Source organism: Perca flavescens, chromosome 17, assembly GCF_004354835.1.
Source record: "Perca flavescens isolate YP-PL-M2 chromosome 17, PFLA_1.0, whole genome shotgun sequence".
NCBI classification, from domain to species: domain Eukaryota; kingdom Metazoa; phylum Chordata; class Actinopteri; order Perciformes; family Percidae; genus Perca; species Perca flavescens.
The window spans coordinates 32,488,015-32,506,059 of record NC_041347.1 but is presented as its reverse complement, the minus strand read 5'-3'; the positions used below and the strand labels follow the sequence as shown (position 1 = coordinate 32,506,059).

General features: G+C 42.2%; 2 protein-coding genes across 4 annotated transcripts; one reads left to right on the top strand and one right to left on the bottom strand.

Moving 5' to 3' along the window:
• The first annotated feature begins 983 nt into the window (after nucleotides 1–983).
• egr2a (early growth response 2a) lies at nucleotides 984–2,131 on the top strand. The gene has a single exon (XM_028603953.1). The coding sequence runs from the start codon at nucleotides 1,019–1,021 to the stop codon at nucleotides 1,709–1,711; it is 693 nt and encodes a 230-aa protein (XP_028459754.1). The 5' UTR covers nucleotides 984–1,018; the 3' UTR covers nucleotides 1,712–2,131.
• Nucleotides 2,132–5,066: 2,935 nt separating this feature from the next.
• Nucleotides 5,067–17,694, bottom strand: adob (2-aminoethanethiol (cysteamine) dioxygenase b). Of its 3 annotated transcripts, XR_003694769.1 has the most exons (4): nucleotides 17,421–17,694; nucleotides 15,995–16,797; nucleotides 5,376–5,506; nucleotides 5,067–5,143 (listed from the first exon to the last, which is right to left on the bottom strand). XR_003694769.1 is itself a non-coding variant. In XM_028604069.1 (3 exons), exons 2-3 carry the CDS (start codon nucleotides 16,613–16,615, stop codon nucleotides 5,487–5,489), a joined length of 666 nt encoding a protein of 221 aa, XP_028459870.1. In that variant the 5' UTR covers nucleotides 16,616–16,797; nucleotides 17,421–17,694; the 3' UTR covers nucleotides 5,420–5,486. The 3 variants fall into 3 exon arrangements, 2 of the variants coding, with proteins under 2 accessions (XP_028459870.1, XP_028459869.1); XM_028604069.1 differs by lacking the exon at nucleotides 5,067–5,143 and having other exon boundaries at nucleotides 5,420–5,531; XM_028604068.1 differs by lacking the exons at nucleotides 5,067–5,143; nucleotides 5,376–5,506 and having other exon boundaries at nucleotides 15,576–16,797.
• Between the last annotated feature and the right edge of the window lie 351 nt (nucleotides 17,695–18,045).

Genomic DNA, 18,045 nt, shown 5'->3' with positions numbered 1-18,045 from the left:
TCAATCGTGGCGAGGTGATGCGTTTAAGGAGATGTTAAGATCCGTGTCACGAGAGGAATGATGGCTGATATTTAGGGCAGCGACTGATGAGTATTTTTCGTTGTCGATTAATGTGTGGATTATTTTCTGGATGAATGGATGCGTTGTTTTTGGTCTCTGAAATGTCAGAAAACGGTGAAAAATGTGGATCAGTGTTTCCCAAAAAGTCCCAAAATGACGTCCTCAAATGTCCTGTCTTACCCACAACTCAAAGATATTCAGTCTACTGTCCCAGAGGAGAGAAGACACTAGAACATATTCACATTTAACAAGCTGACATCAGATAATTTATTACTTTTTTCATTAAAAAATGACTCAAATCGATTATCAAAATAGTTAGTTACAAACACAATACAAACATACAGTTAACACCCCCCCCTTCATCATCACCACCACCCACTCAAACTAAAATCATGAAAATATGACACAATAACTTCAATATTCAAGACCATACAACAAAATAAAAACAGTTTTCCATAAAAAACATGACTCAAATCCAGTTGGCGATTAATTTAATAGTTGACAACTAATCGATGAGTCGTTACAGCTCTTGTTATGATCCTTTAGCTGATCTTCTAACCGAGTGTGTTTTCGGTATTTTTCAGGTGATCTTCTGTTCGAGGGGAGAGGCGCAGCTGAGCTCTGTCTCCACGGCGACTTGACGCAGTACGGTGCAACTTTACGCACGCACTCCGTGGCGTTTACGGGCAAGTTCTCGGTGGACTCCAGAGGCGCGGGAGGACCGTGGACACCGGAGGACTTCATCGACGTGATCAGGGCTGACATTGGCACCCCGGGGCCCGACGCAGTGTCCGAATCCTGTTCGGCGTCGCCGGATATTTACGCAGAAGGAGACGCGGGGGAAGTAAGCATGGCGCACAGCCATCCGGACATCAGCCACATGTACGTGACCCCTCACCCCCACCCCCACCCCCACCCTTACACTCACCCGGCCCCTTCCTACTCCTGCAGCGGGGACATGTACCCGGACCAGTCCGCAGGGGGGTATCTAGCCACGTCCACCTGCGCCGTGTCCTATCACGGACCTCCATCCTACAACCCGGCGCCCAAACCGACCGTAGACGGCGCCGCGCTGCTCTCCATCATGCCCGAGTACGGGGGCTTCTACCAGCAGAGCTGCCAGAGAGACATCCACGCGGCTTTAATCCCGGAGAGGAAATCCCTCCCGTACCCGCTGGACTCCCTCCGTGTGCCTCCGCCTCTCACTCCTCTCAACACCATCAGGAACTTTACGCTCGGCGCGCCCACGTCCGCCGCGGACGGCCCCATGTCTGCGGCTTTCCCCAGCCACCAGAGCCTCCCTCTCAGGCCCATCCTGAGGCCGAGGAAGTACCCGAACCGGCCGAGCAAGACGCCCGTGCACCAGAGGCCGTACCCGTGCCCGGCCGAGGGCTGCGACCGCAGGTTCTCCCGGTCGGACGAGCTGAGCCGGCACCTGCGCATCCACACCGGGCACAAACCGTTCCAGTGCCGCATCTGCATGAGGAACTTCAGCCGCAGCGACCACCTCACCACGCACATCCGCACGCACACCGGGGAGAAGCCGTTCTCCTGCGAGCAGTGCGGGAGGAAGTTCGCCCGGAGTGACGAGAGGAGGAGGCACATGAAGATCCACCTCCGGCAGAAAGAGAAAAGGTCCTCCGCGTCCTAACGTCCCCACTGCGCATGCCCCCGATGCTGCTGAACGTAAACTTTCTGAACCCGAACACGGATCAGCTCCAACCACAGTGGTGGAGTGTAACTAAGTTTACAGTGTGGTATTAGTACTTTTACTGAAGTAAAAGGATCTGAATACTTCTTCCACCGATGCTCCTGCCACAGTCTGTCTGTCTGTCTGTCTGTCTGCCAAAAGAGCCCAAATCTTATCCTGTAGTTCATTTTCACAAAAGATGGAAGGATATTGGAAGCCATATCTTTAAAAAGAAATCAGGGAGAATTAAAAAAGTAATAGTGGTGGAATTTAACTAAGTACATTTACGCCAGTACATTCTACTTCTACCCCGCTATATTTCAGAGAGAAATATTGTACTTTTTACTCCACTACATTCATCTGTTACAGCTTTAGTTACTAGTTACTTTAGTTACTAGTTACTTTACACATTAAGATTCCTGCACACAGAACACATGTAGTTTATAAAATCTGATGTTTGATTCTAAAGTAAACTAGCTGACAATATAACGGCTACAAGTCCAGCTGAGATGATGAGACCATTAAACACACAACTGGTTGGATCCTTTACTCTTTCTACAATGGGAGGATTCTTCTTTACTTTTAATACTTAATAACTACATTTTCCTGATGATACTTACAGACCTTTACTTAAAGGTCCAGTGTGTAAAGTGTTTAGTTCTCCATTAATCTAAATCTGTGTTGCCCGTTCACCAACTTGTCCTTTTTTTCATGAATATTTACCACCACCATCAATTCCAAGTATTCCTTTTGGCTTGACATGTTACATTTGCATTCACATGAACTGGGGTAGACGCTCCATATTCATGCCCCATCTTGAAATACGTTAGCCTGTAAGGGACATACTGCTCCACCTTTCGCGTTTTCGCTGCTAATGGGTACCGTAGCTTCCCCGGCCCCGGCAATTTTGAAAAAGGAAACATGGAGGACCACACGTATTCAAAATCCACATTTCAGGAGCAGGAGTCTTCTTCTTCACCCAGAAAAAGAAAAAAAGAGATTGAAAAGAGCAAGAGACCGGCTTTTTGAAGCATGAAGGCTACCGTAGCTGGAATAGGTACTTTGAACTGCGTGGTGAGAGAGAGTTGATTGCGATATATGATCACTAGATGGGAGAAATTCTTACACATTGGACCTTCAAGTAACATTTTCAATACAGGACTTTTACTTCGAACAGAGTATGTTTACAGTGGGGTATTAGTACTTTTACTGAAGTAAAGGATCTGAATACTTCTTCCACAGTCTGTCTGTCTGCCAAAAGAGCCCAAATCTTATCCTGTAGTTTATATACGTTTTCACAAAAAGATGGAAGGAATCTCTTTGGAAGCCATGTCTTTTAAATAAATCAGGGAGACTCTGACCCAGAGTTCACAAAGATGTGTTTGGTCATGCCTTTATTATTCATCACCTTAACTAAAAGAGAATTTAGTACAGCCACACAAACAAAGCTGCACATTCTGGCGTTAAATTGCATGAAATGTAAAAGGAGTTTGGTTGCCGTTTGTGTCAGGGTGCCAATGTTCTCTTCTTTAAAAGGTGCCCTGCCACACGTATGGAAGCTCTAAATGTATAAAAGTAACTGTGTGCACATCCCATCTTCTGGCAGGTGCAGGACAAATGAATGTACTGTAAACAAAAAAAATGTAATGTCCGCAATGCTGCTTTAAACTCCCATATTTAATACGAGTTGAAACGTTGCATTGATATTAAATATGGGAGTTTAAAGCAGTGTTGCGGACATTAAATTTTTTTTTGTTCTACCATGGACTCTGTAACATTTTTTGTGGATAAACATGCCATGGTTACCTTGTTTCAATCCATTCTAGCGCGGTATAGAAAGCCTGCAGGAAGACTCAGCTCGATTTGTGCCAGTTCTCCTTGATATTCAACATGCTAAGCTGTTTGAATCTGATTGGCTAACAGCTAGCCAATGAGAGCCTGGCTGTCAGAATCCTTTACCCAGCCCAACTGGGCGAGCTAATGAATAGTAATGAGCTCAGGCAGTATGATGTCAGACTGACCAGCTTTTGTGATTGGTCTGATTTCTCTGCTTATTTATGTCCAGTGACTAGAGCTGACAGAGGAGGTAGCAGTTCATTTTCACTTTCACAACATAACACAAACACATATGGACCTGACAGATTTCAAAAAATGCAAGTAAAAACGGTTTTGTGTGGCAGGGCACCTTTAACTATTTTGATAATCTATTAATCAATTTGAGTAATTTTTTTATGAAGAAAACGAGCAAAACTTCTCTAATGTCAGCTTGTTAAATGTGAATATTCTTCTAGTTTCTTCTCTCCTCTGAGACAGTAAACTGAATATCTCTGAGTTGTGGACAAAACGAGACATTTGAGTACGTCATCTTGAGCTTTTTGGGAAACACTGATCATCATTTTTCTCCGTTTTCTGACATTTTAGAGGCCACTAATCCAGTGGAAATAATGCTTAGTTTCGGCCCTCTTTAAAACTCAGCTGCTATGGTTTGCTCCAGTGCTCTGTGGCAAGGCATCGCGTCGACTGCCGCTGCTCCGTATTCTCAGGGATTCAACTACACATCAGGCTGCAGACGAGACCAAAATCCTGCAGGACAGCTGAGCGATACGGGACGGGCTTCCCGCCGCTGTGGGTGGTTTCAACTGCAGTTAAATGCAGCTAAATAAAAACCTGTTGATACAATAAGTCACTGTGGAATTAGGAGTGGGGGGTTGGACCTTCAAAACACACAGATGGATACAATTCCACATTTTCTCTTCAGCATTTTGGTTTTTTTAGTGAGGAAAATGTAATTTAGGATGATACCATCTCAGCTTGTAAGTCTAAAATTGAATGTAGTGATGAGTTAGGGGTCTCCACAGCCTCTTCTCCGCTGTTAAATAGCAGCTACGTCATCGGGGGTCAACACAGCTGCAAAGATATTCAGGGTAAAAGATGTTTAGCAAAGTTTTCAACGCATTCGCTCATGAACGGGTTTGTGTGATATCGTACGAAATTAGGCGACCGACGGCTTATTAACGGGTTCGTATTAGAGATGGCCCGATACCATTTTTTGCTTCCCGATTCCGATACCTGAACTTGCGTATCTGCCGATACCGAGTACTGATCCGATACCAAAGTGTCATATATTTTATTATGTTTTAACAGCTGTATACTACTATCCCTGTATGGATGTGATATGATTTCTATCTTTGTTGTCTGTCTGGCTCAAGTTAAACTCTTTGTGAAACATGAACAAACACAAATGCCACAGAACTTTCTTTTATTTTCCAGTTTGACAGTCATACATAAATAAACTACTTTAACGTAGATTTTCTTTAGGGCTTGATTACGTGGTATCGGATCGGTGCATAAACTCCAGTACTTCCCGTGTTGTGAGTGCATGTCACACGTTCTCTAAATATAAGAAGGATAAAAAGAATATATATATATATATAAAGCATATACAGACATATACAGATACAGTATTAATAAAGTTAAAAATAGAATGTAAAATAAAATAATAAAAGAAGTTGAACAGTAATAAAAAGGAACGCTACAGCAGAGTAGGTACAGTGGCACAGTAGAGTTTTAGTTTCCGTATGATATGTTTCAGTGTGCATAACTTTTCGTACGATATCATACGAACCCGTTCATAACAACGCGCTGCTTGTGTTGACGTGAGGTGACGTTGGCTGATTACACGACAACATGTTGGGACTTTATGAAGGGTTGGAGCCCGATAATCTCTTGGTTTCTCTTAGTTCTGGATGCACAGACCTGTTGATACAACCAGCATTTCTACCTGATGAATCAGAGAGAGAGAGAGAGAGAGAGAGAGAGAGAGAGAGAGAGAGAGAGAGAGAGAGAGAGAGTCAGAGAAAGAGAGAGAAAAACTGGACAAACAAATAGTGTTTCTGTGTTTTATCATTTTTTAATGAAGGACTAAATCGAGCACTAAAACTCTTATTTTGCTGGACTGAAGCTTCTGGTCGAGGTAAATAAACGTTGATGCTGCTCTTTATTTGGGGCATATATTAAAGCCTTGTTGTTGGGTAAACATCCATAATAATCATTTAGTTTTTAGTAGTCATTTTCTCTTGTCTCTGTTTTCAGGCTTTAGATCATCTAGGAGACTTTGGCCAATCACAGGTCATTTCAGAGAGAGAGAGCGTTCCTATTGGCTGCTCAAATACAAATGCAGGCGCACGTCCCTGCAGATGGTGAAAGCCTGATTTAATGGCAGAAAATCCTACAGGGAAAGATCCAACTCCAACTTTTTAACCCCCCAAAAAAGATGGACTTTTCAAAGAGTCTGAAATGTTGTGTTAAAATAATAAAAAAAAAAAAAAAAAAAAAAAAAAAAACGTAAATCACACAAAAATAAAATTGTCTGAAATAGAGTCTGATAATAAACTGCAATAAAACATGTCAATATCGGCAAAGCGTTTCACAGATGGAAAGGAAATGTTGCTAATAGTTTAGCCTTCTGCTAACCGTATAGCCAAAGGCTCACAGCTACAGTTAGCAGAAGGCTAAACTATTCGCAACATTTTGGGAACATCCTCAAGGTCCAAGAGATTGGTAGATCGTCGCAGTTTAAACTGCACGGGTGAAGAAAAAAAAAGCACAAAGGGAGCTAGACATTTCAAACGCAGTTTGAACGATACAAACCTGATTGGCCACTGTGGAGATATGCAACGTCCTGCTGTGGACAACTAGGGGCCCGATCTCAACGATCTAATCACACGGAGTGGAGCACCTGGCCCAGGTGTGTTTAGGGCCTGTCCAAATCCACTTTTGCTAGTTAGACGGTGGTAAAAAAGGGTCCGTGTGCCGGGCGCCTGGTCCTAAAGGGTTGTACTTAGTGTCTTCATTAATCAGAGGTGTGTTTTGGGCTTAACATGCAATAAACCAATCAGAGATCATCTCCCATTCATCAACCAATCAGAGATCATCTCCCATTCATCAACCAATCAGAGATCATCTCCCATTCCCTTTAAAAGCCAGGCGCGTTTGGACCTTGGAGCATTGCTGTTATGATGGAGGATTTGCACCGTAATATTTTTATTTGTAATCTTCTGCATGTGTGTGTGTGTGTGTGTGTGTGTGTGTGTGTGTGTGTGCTGCTGTGTGTCCCTGTGTGTGTAACAAGCATAGTATCCTAGGAGCATTTTACTAATGCTCTGTTAAAATAACAATGAAATGCTGCGTTACTGACTTTAGACCAGGTTTTTGTTGGTCAATGGTGCGATCACTTCCCGCTGCCTCAAGATAGTTCTCAGTGCTCAAAAATATAAAGTTTTATTTAAAGTGCAAAGAAGTTTAAGTCGGCAACTTGATTCAGTAGATTTTACTTTGCCAAAGGGTTTCAGGGAAACGCCGCGAGGAACTTTGAGTTTATTGCTTTTCAGACGCTTTTGAAAAAGTTTTTTTCCAAGGTTTTTGTCCATTTTTTCTACGCTTTTGGCGGGAGTTTTTTTTTTTGGTAAAGTTGACGCTTTTTTCGACATTTTCTCGTTTTTCTTTTTCAAGAATTTTGTCCTTTTTCCCCGATATTTTTGTCACTTTTTTTCTACGCTTTTGGCGGGCTTTTTAAAAACCTTTTTGGCAAAGTTTTTGGTGCTTTTTCTGACTTTTTTCGGCATGTATTCTTACTTTACATCCAACTGTTCTCCGACTGTCATCATTCTGAAACCAGAGCACAACAAATGTGGAGGATGACTTAATTTTTACTGCTGCCACCTAAAGAGAGGCAGAAACTCACAATCCCCGGCGATGGCCGCCCAATGCATGCTGGGTAGAGCTGTGTGCCTTGATCCCGACTTGCTCTGACGTCATGCACACGTGGGCAACGATTACCTCATGAGATCAAGGCGCCCGCAGGTTTGAGACCCAGGCGGACCCATGGCATGCTGGGAAATGCCTGTCTCTCGGCTGATCTAACAGCTGATTGGTTCAGAACCGACTCAACGTGATGTCATTTTTGTATGAACTTTTTATTGTGTTTGAATCGGAGGGATTTTATCTGCTATTTGTCTGATTTAAAGGCTTATTCTGTACAGCAGTGGTTCTCAAGCTCTTTTAAACAATGTTCCCCCATTTGAAGTGTTTTTAAGCCATGTACCCCACTAACCAGCGCAAATAATGTTTGGTAGAAAAGAAAAAGTCAATATAAAGAGGAAGAATACAGCGATGTCAGAGATAGATTTACTAAACAACAGCCTTGGACCTGGAACACATTTAAACGCTGATGGAAAAAGGAGACAAAAACTTGGAAAAAGACGGTAGAAAGAAGGAAGGAAGGAAGGCAAGAATAGGTCGAAAATAGTAACTTCGATAAAACAGACACAAACTTCAAAAACTTCAGCAATAAAAACTTACATAGTAGAAAGAAAGAAGGCAACACTTGGGCGACAAAAGGGACAAAAAAAAAATTCCAAAAAGCGACAAACTTCAAAAAAAAAAGTGACAAAAACTTCGAAGAAAAAACGAGAGTAGAAAGAAGAAAGGAAGAAAGGCAAGAAGAGGTCAAAACAAACGACAAAACCTTCAAGAAAAGGTGACAGTCTTCAAAAACACAGACAGTAGAAGCTACTACAGACTTGGAACTGAAAAACATTTTGCAAAAAATGTCCTGTACCCCCTGCAGTCCTCCAGAGTACCCCAAGGGGGACTAGTACCCCCTGCAGTCCTCCAGAGTACCCCTAGGGGGACTAGTACCCCCTGCAGTCCTCCAGAGTACCCCAAGGGGGACTAGTACCCCCTGCAGTCCTCCAGAGTACCCCAAGGGGACTAGTACCCCCTGCAGTCCTCCAGAGGGGACTAGTACCCCCCCCTAGGGGACTAGTACCCCCTGCAGTCCTCCAGAGTACCCCTAGGGGGACTAGTACCCCCTGCAGTCCTCCAGAGTACCCCAAGGGGGACTAGTACCCCCTGCAGTCCTCCAGAGTACCCCAAGGGGACTAGTACCCCCTGCAGTCCTCCAGAGTACCCCAAGGGGGACTAGTACCCCCTGCAGTCCTCCAGAGTACCCCAAGGGGACTAGTACCCCCCCCTGTACCCAGTCCTCCAGAGTACCCCCTAGGGGACTAGTACCCCCTGCAGTCCTCCAGAGTACCCCAAGGGGACTAGTACCCCCTGCAGTCCTCCAGAGTACCCCTAGGGGGACTAGTACCCCCTGCAGTCCTCTAGAGTACCCCTAGGGGGACTAGTACCCCCTGCAGTCCTGTAGATTACCCCTAGGGGGACACGTACCCCCTGCAGTCCTCCAGAGTACCCCTAGGGGACTAGTACCCCTTCAGTCCTCCAGAGTACCCCTAGGGGACACATACCCCCTGCAGTCCTCCAGAGTACCCCTAGGGGGACTAGTACCCCCTTCAGTCCTCCAGAGTACCCCTAGGGGGACACATACCCCCTGCAGTCCTCCAGAGTACCCCTAGGGGGACTAGTACCCCCTTCAGTCCTCCAGAGTACCCCTAGGGGGACTAGTACCCCCTTCAGTCCTCCAGAGTACCCCTAGGGGGACACATACCCCCTGCAGTCCTCCAGAGTACCCCTAGGGTTACACATACCCCCATTTGAGAAACACTGGTGTACAGAACACATGCTGTGTGGCTGATAGTGATGTTTAGAAGTCCGAGAGACTAAATCTTTTCAGATAACAGATCATCTACAGTCTGTTTATTTATTAACATCAGCAGCAGATCTCATGTAGAGCATTTTATAATTATTATTATTATTATTATATCTTAATATAAACATCTGCAGACTGTGTACCAGCTGATATTTGGGTCTGATAACATTGTATTAAATCAGGCCTAACAGGATGTGAGTGTTTCTTTGACTTAGGGCTGCTGGAAACAGCTGGAAAAGGTCCGACTTCAGCGTGGCTTCCCCCCCCCAAATTTGTCCCAATTGTCAAAAAGCTTCTACATCATTTAGATTTTTTTAAACCAAATTGTAAATATTTTTTTACTTGGGTGGTTCCCTACAACGCTCTATACAAGTAGCCTAAAATAAATGATCAGTTCAGTTTTTGTTTTTTTTCACAATTTCAAAGCATTTGAAAAAATAAATACAAAAAATAGATAAAAGAACATTGCAAAAAAGTGACAAAAATGTCAAAAAAAAGCAGGAATAAAAATCGGCAAAAACTTTGGAAATGGTGAGAAAAACGTCAGGAAAAGCTTCAAAAACGGCAGAAAAGCTTAAAAAAATTAAGAGAAAAGCTTTAAAACGAAGAGAAAAAGCAATCAAAAACCGTCAGGAAAAGTGACAAAAGGTTAAAAAAAGACCATAAAAATGTTAAGAAAATAAAAAAAAAGTTTGTATTTTAAATTTTCACCCAGAAAAACAGAAAGCTTCCTGGTCGACGGGAAGACAACACGAGGGTTAAAAGCCTAAAACATTCAGGGCTGTGGCCCAAGAATCTTATAATAAATAAATAAATTATATATATATATATATATATATATATATATATATAGATAGATAGATAGATAGATAGATAGATCTATCTATCTATCGCACAGCATTCTGAAGCAAATAACAGAGTTCAGGCAAAATAAACAGCACATTTTATATGAACGGACAGAAAAACCTTCATTACAGGCAAAATACATGGATACAGTCACTGATCACTGAACACACAATCACAGCCTGGACCCAGGCAGGATGTCCCAGTGATGCAACATTATCGACATTGTATTACTGATCTCCTTATTAACTCCCAGCAAGTTTCTTTTCCTAATTTAAATTATCTGTTTCAAGCAGGTTCCTCCAAACATATCAGACTACGAGTGCTGTGTTTTAATGCCACCGCTAGTGTCAGAATAAGCATCATTTATTTATTTATTTATTTTAAATTGCGCCTATACAGATATTTGAATGAAAGCTCCCATACATTGAATCATATCGTCACGTACTGAAAGCGCTAAATTTGAAGCAGCAAATTAATTTGTTTAGCATCACATCTGCGCTGCTTGAGAGGGAAAGTCATCCCGCCTTTCATTCTATAAAAAAAACTTTATATTATAACCAGACCCTCAAATTCACTTTTCATTTCGGATTCATTCGACCTTTTCTCAAACCTTTAGTGAAAAACCTTTGCTCTCTTTTCTCATGGGGTAAAAGAACAGAAGCTTATTTTAGTGACTTAAAGGCCGTTTTATGCTTCTGCCACACACACACACACACACACACACACACACACACACACACACACACACACACACACACACACACACACACACACACACACACACACACACACACACACACACACACACACACACACACACACACACACACACACACACAACGGCCTTTACATTCAATCGATGTCAGCGATACGATCACAAACAGTCCTGAAGACCAAACTCTTCCCAGTCTACAGCTGGAAGGCTCCTAAACGCAGCATGAGAATCAACCTGCAGCTTCAGATATACTTTCAGTCTTCTAAAGCGAGACGTGGAGATTCACGCGGCCTCCGCTTCTTCATCTCCGAGTGGAAGAAAAAATAAACGCCACGAAGCCTGAAGCAGGAAGACTGTTAAAAAACACACACAAAAAAAAAAAAAAAATAAAGACGCGAGTCAGAGACGACTCAGCGACACTGATTTTAATGCTGCATTCAAGATGCAATCCGAAGTCTGGAAATAACCCCAAAAAAAGTAGATTATAACTTCCACAATTACTGGGTTTCTTCCCCCGGTGTACTGCAAGCCTGGTGGCCAACCAGAGCTAACGGTGCGTTCTTCTTGTCTTGTAATCGCGACTAGTAGCTCGAGTGTGACGTCACATCAGTGTCGAAAAACGAATAACCGCGGGGTTGTTGCGTTCTTTTTGTCACACAAATACTACGAGTCGGAGAAAAGATGGATTTTTGTAACATTTTTAGTAACATTTAGGATTCTATTCACCCAGTTATTGAGATATTACACAAATATATTTCACAGTTTGATACATGAAACGTTAACGTTAGGCTACTGCTCTGCTTTCTGCTCCAGACTCGGCTTAAAGCCATTGTTGTCATTAGAGATGGCCCGATACCACTTTTTTGCTTCCCGATACCGATTCCGATACCTGAACTTGCGTATCGGCCGATACCGAGTACCGATCCGATACCAGAGTGTCATATATTTCATTATTTTTTAACAGCTGTATACTACTATCTCTGTATGGATGTGATATGATTTCTATCTTTGTTGTCGGTCTGGCTCAGGTTAAACTCTTTGTGAAACATGAACAAACTCAAACAATGAATGCCCCATAACTTTCTTTTATTCTCCAGTTTGACAGTCAGTTATAACGGAAAAAGAACATAAAAAAACTTTAAATAAACTTTACGTGGTTTAATGTATAAACTCCAGTACTTTAGGGCTTTATAATAAGACTGTAGAGACATGTCTATAGGTAGCAGTATACAGCACTATGTTTAACTCCTAATAAGATTGGACATGTCTATAGGTAGCAGTATACAGCACTATGTTAAACTCTAATAAGACTGTAGAGACATGTCTATAGGTAGCAGTATACAGCACTATGTTTAACTCCTAATAAGACTGTTGAGACATGTCTATAGGTAGCAGTATACAGCACTATGTTTAACTCCTAATAAGACTGTAGAGACATGTCTATAGGTAGCAGTATACAGCACTATGTTTAACTCCTAATAAGACTGTAGAGACATGTCTATAGGTAGCAGTATACAGCACTATGTTTAACTCCTAATAAGACTGTAGAGACATGTCTATAGGTAGCAGTATACAGCACTATGTTTAACTCCTAATAAGACTGTAGAGACATGTATACAGCACTATGTTTCTATAGGTAGCAGTATACAGCACTATGTTTAACTCCTAATAAGACTGTAGAGACATGTCTATAGGTAGCAGTATACAGCACTATGTTTAACGCGCTCTTTTTACAACTTCCGGTTCGTAACTCCAGAAAACGACTCGTAGATCGACTTCGGTGGACAAAAAGAACGCACCATAAGCCACTGGGAATCATCGATGTAGTTTTAAGACGTTTTTGTGAACTACAAATTTGAGTCGGGCGGTTCGGTCGTTTGATAAGTTGATTTTTATTTTTAAATCCCCCAGTGGCATAACATCAGTCTGGTATAACTGTAAATAGTAAATAAATATTACACTAAGAAATATCTGCGTATTAACAACTGTATGTCCATCTATTTTAACAGAAACTGTTTTCATAGAACGTGATTCACATGTTGTATTGTCGTTTTCATTTCATGAGTCATATTTGTGCTTCGACAACTTTTGTCTGCCACAGAAGTTCACCGTTTTGAGGTTTGGGGCTTTTTTTCCCCACATTTTGGGCTTTTTACAACATTATTGTTAATTGTTTTTACTATCTGAACAGCTTTGTATAAGAGAGTTTTATATAATCGGCCAAACACAAGATGTTCTGCGTTATTAACTGCAGCTACACACAAAAATGTGGTTTTGTAATTAAGAGGGCAAAGTCCGTGTAATGAGCTGCCGGCACCTTTTTCCTGTTATGTTACAGATTTATTTCTTAGAGTGTAGTTTTTAAACCAGCAGCGAGTTCTTCATGCGATTCAGAAAGCTGACATGTTGTGTATTTAAAAAGGTTATTTATTTAAAAGTACTGCTGTGCCACGCTTGAAGTAAACTGTTCAGAAGTCTTGCTCAAGTTTCCAAAACTTGACGCACCGACCGAGATGCAAACAGCAGAGCTGAGACTTCCTGACATTCCTTGAACGCAGCATCGGCACCCTGGGCCAGCACATCATCAACTTAGTCACTTCTTGGCATCTCTCGTGCAAAAAAAAAAAATAAATAACTCCTAGGGTCTTATTTTAGCCTGCTGCTCGCATCATGCAGGGCTCATATTTTTGGTGCTTACGTAGTTTTTAAACCCTTCAGCTGATCGATGCTCCAATATCGGTTTACAAAATATCAACTTTAGTTGAACTAAATCCATCCGATAAACCGACATTTTAGGAGACACGCGAGGCGTTCAGTGGCAAAGCAACATCACAACCGTTCTCTATTCCTTGTTAGAGCTGTCGGTAGGTGTAATTTAGCACCCTTAAATATCTTATCATAATGATGAATGATAAATGGTAACCGTTGTAAAAAATGACCAGTTGGCTTTCTCAATTCAATGTAATCTGCAAGCAAAGAAAAACATTTTTGTTTTGTCCAAATCTTTGCCGACAAATTCACCAGAATGCAAGAAATTAAGCGTTCGATGCCCCAAAAACGTACCCAAAAGTTACAATCGGTGGTGTAGTCTCTACATGATACACAGTATACCCACTAAGAAAGCTCCAGGATTTCCCACTTAAAAATACCCAATGACACGCAACAACATACTTTCCATTAGATTTTGGATACATTTTGAATTGTCATCTGTGTTTTTCTTCTTCACATAGGCTAAATAAAAAGGTATTTCCACCGTAAACTGGTGCGTAAAAGTGTATCCGAATACAGGAAATGAAGTCCTTGATGCTCAAAACTTCTTTTTGGAGGGATGACCCCCAGACCTCCAAAGTCAGGCCCTTGCAGCAGCAGTCAGCACTTTCCGAGATTTAGTTTTGTCTAAACTCAGAAAGATTCGTACATCTTCTCCCACGGGGTATTTCACGGGTTATAATCCCACAAATGAACACGGATGACATCAGAGAATTAAAGGATTAAGGGACACATGTATCCCGAAAAGGTGATTTATTCTCTTTTGGCGGTGGGTAACCGTAAAAGTAAACACCTGAAATGTGTAAGACAGAGAACCAGCAAGTGGATTAAAAGGGAAAGTAGTGACAATAATGTCCTTAATAGAGAAACCGAGAGGGATTACGGTGGATTAGTATTGCCTAAAAGGGCTCCAATTTGTTGCTCGAGTGAAATGGAAACTTGAGTTACATTTTAACTTTTTAACATTTAACTAACCATACCCAACGATGAGATCAGCTTATTTTGTTGTGCCGTTTGGTTTCCCTAAAAAAGGATCAGGTGACCTTTTCTGCACCGATTCGGACCCTCTAACGGCCTGTGGTAGCTTCACATTCGGGCTGCACAATTTATATCGTTTATCGGGATATCAACTCGCGCAATAAACACGTTGCGAAATGTCAGCGACATATCGCGAGAGCCACTCAAGATTTTTTGAGTAAGTTGAAAGAGACTTAGTCAGTCCTTCCAGAAAAATGCGGCGTTTTTTTGGGATTGTTGCGGGGCAAAAATCCTTGATTATGCGGCATGTTTTCATAAAAAATGCGATGGAATATGCAGGATATTTATGCAATTTTTTGCAATAAAATATGCGTTGAATTATGCGATCGCATAATCAGGTTTTTCTGGAGGGAGTGCTTAGTAGAAACTGCACTTTAAAATGTAATAGTCACTTTTTTAATTTAATTTATTTATGTATTTATTTATTTATTTTTTTTTAAAATGGTGCTCAATTAAATGTTCAATAACCTAATTTTGGAAATCATTTCCTTTCATTTGTTTTAATTCAACAATCAGTTTGTTGTATTTTAGTAGAACACTGGGCAGAAAGGCAGAAGTCAGTACACTTTAACATCTCGTTTAGCCTATTTATCGCAAATAATATCAGTTTCAAATTGCATATTATCCATCATATCGTGCAGACTTGCTTTAGAGAGACCCTTTATTCGAGGGCTGTGCAATTTATCGAAATTTCAATCGCGATTACGATTTTTGGCTCCTAATATCCAATGTCCAAAGACAGAGAAATCAGAGAAAAACAATTATTTTGCACGTTATTTTGTCTTGTGATCTGAATTAAAAAAATAAATAAAATAATGTTCAAATAGGTAAAGTATGAAGGGAAATTTCACTGTTCAAGGTGTTTTTACTGTTGATTTGTTCAATTGTTTCACTACTTTTTAGGTGCAATATTGGCAACATCTTTCCAAAAGTCAATGAGTAATCGTGGTAAATAATCTTGATTTCAATATCATCCAAAAATAATCGTGATTATGATATTTTCCATAATCAATCAGCCCTACTTTATTCAGCCTAGTGTTGTCAAACCAAGTCCAAAAGCCCCAGGCCTTGTGCCACTACAGGCCGGCTGCATATAAACCAGCCCCTGCAGCCGGAGAAAAGGTAAGTCTGTCAGAGGGCATCAGAGGCAGACCTCCGGGCCCGGGTACGGCTCCCCTCCGCACCAGAACTCCGGAGGCTGCGAGATCTCCAGGAGCCAGACCTCCTTCTGCTCTGTGTTTTTAACCTCCGCTTCTGTCAGCACCTTGTAGTAGTGGCAGTCTCTGTCGTCGTCCGGGTCGTACGGCGGGGCCAGGATGTCCATGAACGCCGTCGGGCCGTCCACGGCGTCGATCTGGTGCAGGTTGTCCCGGTCCGGGGAGAGCACGCACGGGCCGCTCTCCTCCGTGTAGACGTCCGTGGAGCGGAGCAGGGAGCGCCGCAGCGCGCCCTTCTGCGCCGGGGGAAGCGGAGGCGCTGCCGGCGTGCAGCCCTGCCGGTCCAGTCGGTCAAAGCAGCTGATCCGGACCTTTCCGTACAGGACTTTGAGCATGCCGTGCATCCCCGGGTGGTCGTGCAACGGGATGGAGGCGCCGCTTTTCAGCAGAAACACCCCCATGCTGAACTGGTCCGTCTCGCAAATGTGCATGTAGGTGACCGGAGGCCCGCGGAGCGAAGGGGACACGTTGTTGTTGTCGGCACGCCGAGGAACGAGCTTCAGGTCCGCGGCTCGCACTTCCGTCATCAGGCTCTTCAGTTGGCTTCGGTTCTCCAGGAAAGATTTACCGGCCTCTTCGCCGAGCCGGGGCGGACTCCTGAAGGTGAGGAGAGCCTGCCGAGCTATTCTCTGAACGATGGAGGTCATGTTGCTGTCACCTGTCATCATACCGGAGCGAGGAAGGGACCGTGGCGCAGCCCCCGGTCTTCTCTCTCCGCTTGTCGCTTGTTAGCGGTAGCTGTGTTAGCTAGCTCTCAAAGATCGTTTGTTAACAAGGCTGACTCGCTCCGCACACACAAGCTTCTTCAGGCCTTTGGACAGTTGTAGTATAAACGGTTTTGTTGGTATTCCTGATTTAAAAAAAAATAAGAATGTCCCGTCACTATGTGTATGACAAACACACCAGTGCCAATATAAATACAAAGTTTAGCCGAACAATAAAACAACTTGAATAAACAAACAATCAATAAATACAAAACAACAAACGTTTGAGCCTACGTTTAAATAAATACTTATGGCTGTTTATTTGGTAATAACAGAAAAGGATTAGGGCCACATGTGAAAAAAATGTATTTGAGTATTTTTCTTTTTTTTTTCATGCGGCCCTAATCCTCTTCTCTAGGTAGCCTAATTAATGAATTACAGATGTTAACGGACTGTGTGTCATCCTCGTTATTGTCAAATAAACTAAATTAAAATGAGAAACAGAATAATATAAGTCAACTGAAGCTTGAATAAAAATATTATTTTCTGTAGGCCCTACTTCTTTTTTTTCACAAAAAAAACGTATACGTCATCATGACTTTAACAATAAAAGTGGAAATACATGTTACTGTAAAAGATGTGTAAATATAGTTATATAGTAATAAAAAAAAATAAGAGTGAATTGATCCAATATATTAAGTTTTCCCCCCACAACACAACCACATAATAATGTGTCCGATTCCGAAATGCTGTCGGAGTGAGACCTCACCTCTTTGTTCTTCTCTTTGGTCCGCTCACAACACCACGTTCATTGCCCGCTTTAACTGTCTGCTTTCTGCCCCTTCACGTGTTCATTCATTCCTGTTGTTCCTGGGCTAATAAACACTTGTGAATTTGGACGTAGAAATCAACGCAACGAACATATGATGACACAACTCTGCGGTGGTAACTTTCAGACAGCGTCTGACTCACAAGCGGTCAGTCTCATCGACTTCTGGGCCCCATTTGTGAATAACTGTCAAACACGTCCGCACCAGGCAGCACTTTATCAGTTTACACGTCGTGAATTGTGGGACATGTAGTCGAACGGCCATCAATACTGTGTTCACTGACACAAATAATGTTTCGTTATAATATTAAGAAAATAATGTTGTTGTTTTTGTCACATCGCTTCTTCTAACCAAGAGGTTTTCAATGTGAATGCTTACAATTACTTACAAATCAAACTAACTGCCAAGACAATGCACTACAATACCCAACATGCCATAGAATATTTAACTTTGAATGATCTTCTGCTCCCAGTCAACCATACCGCCAACATAGGGGAATGTCGTTATTACTGCAATGACAACGGACAGTTCTTTTTTTTATTTATTTAAATGTTCTGCCATCTC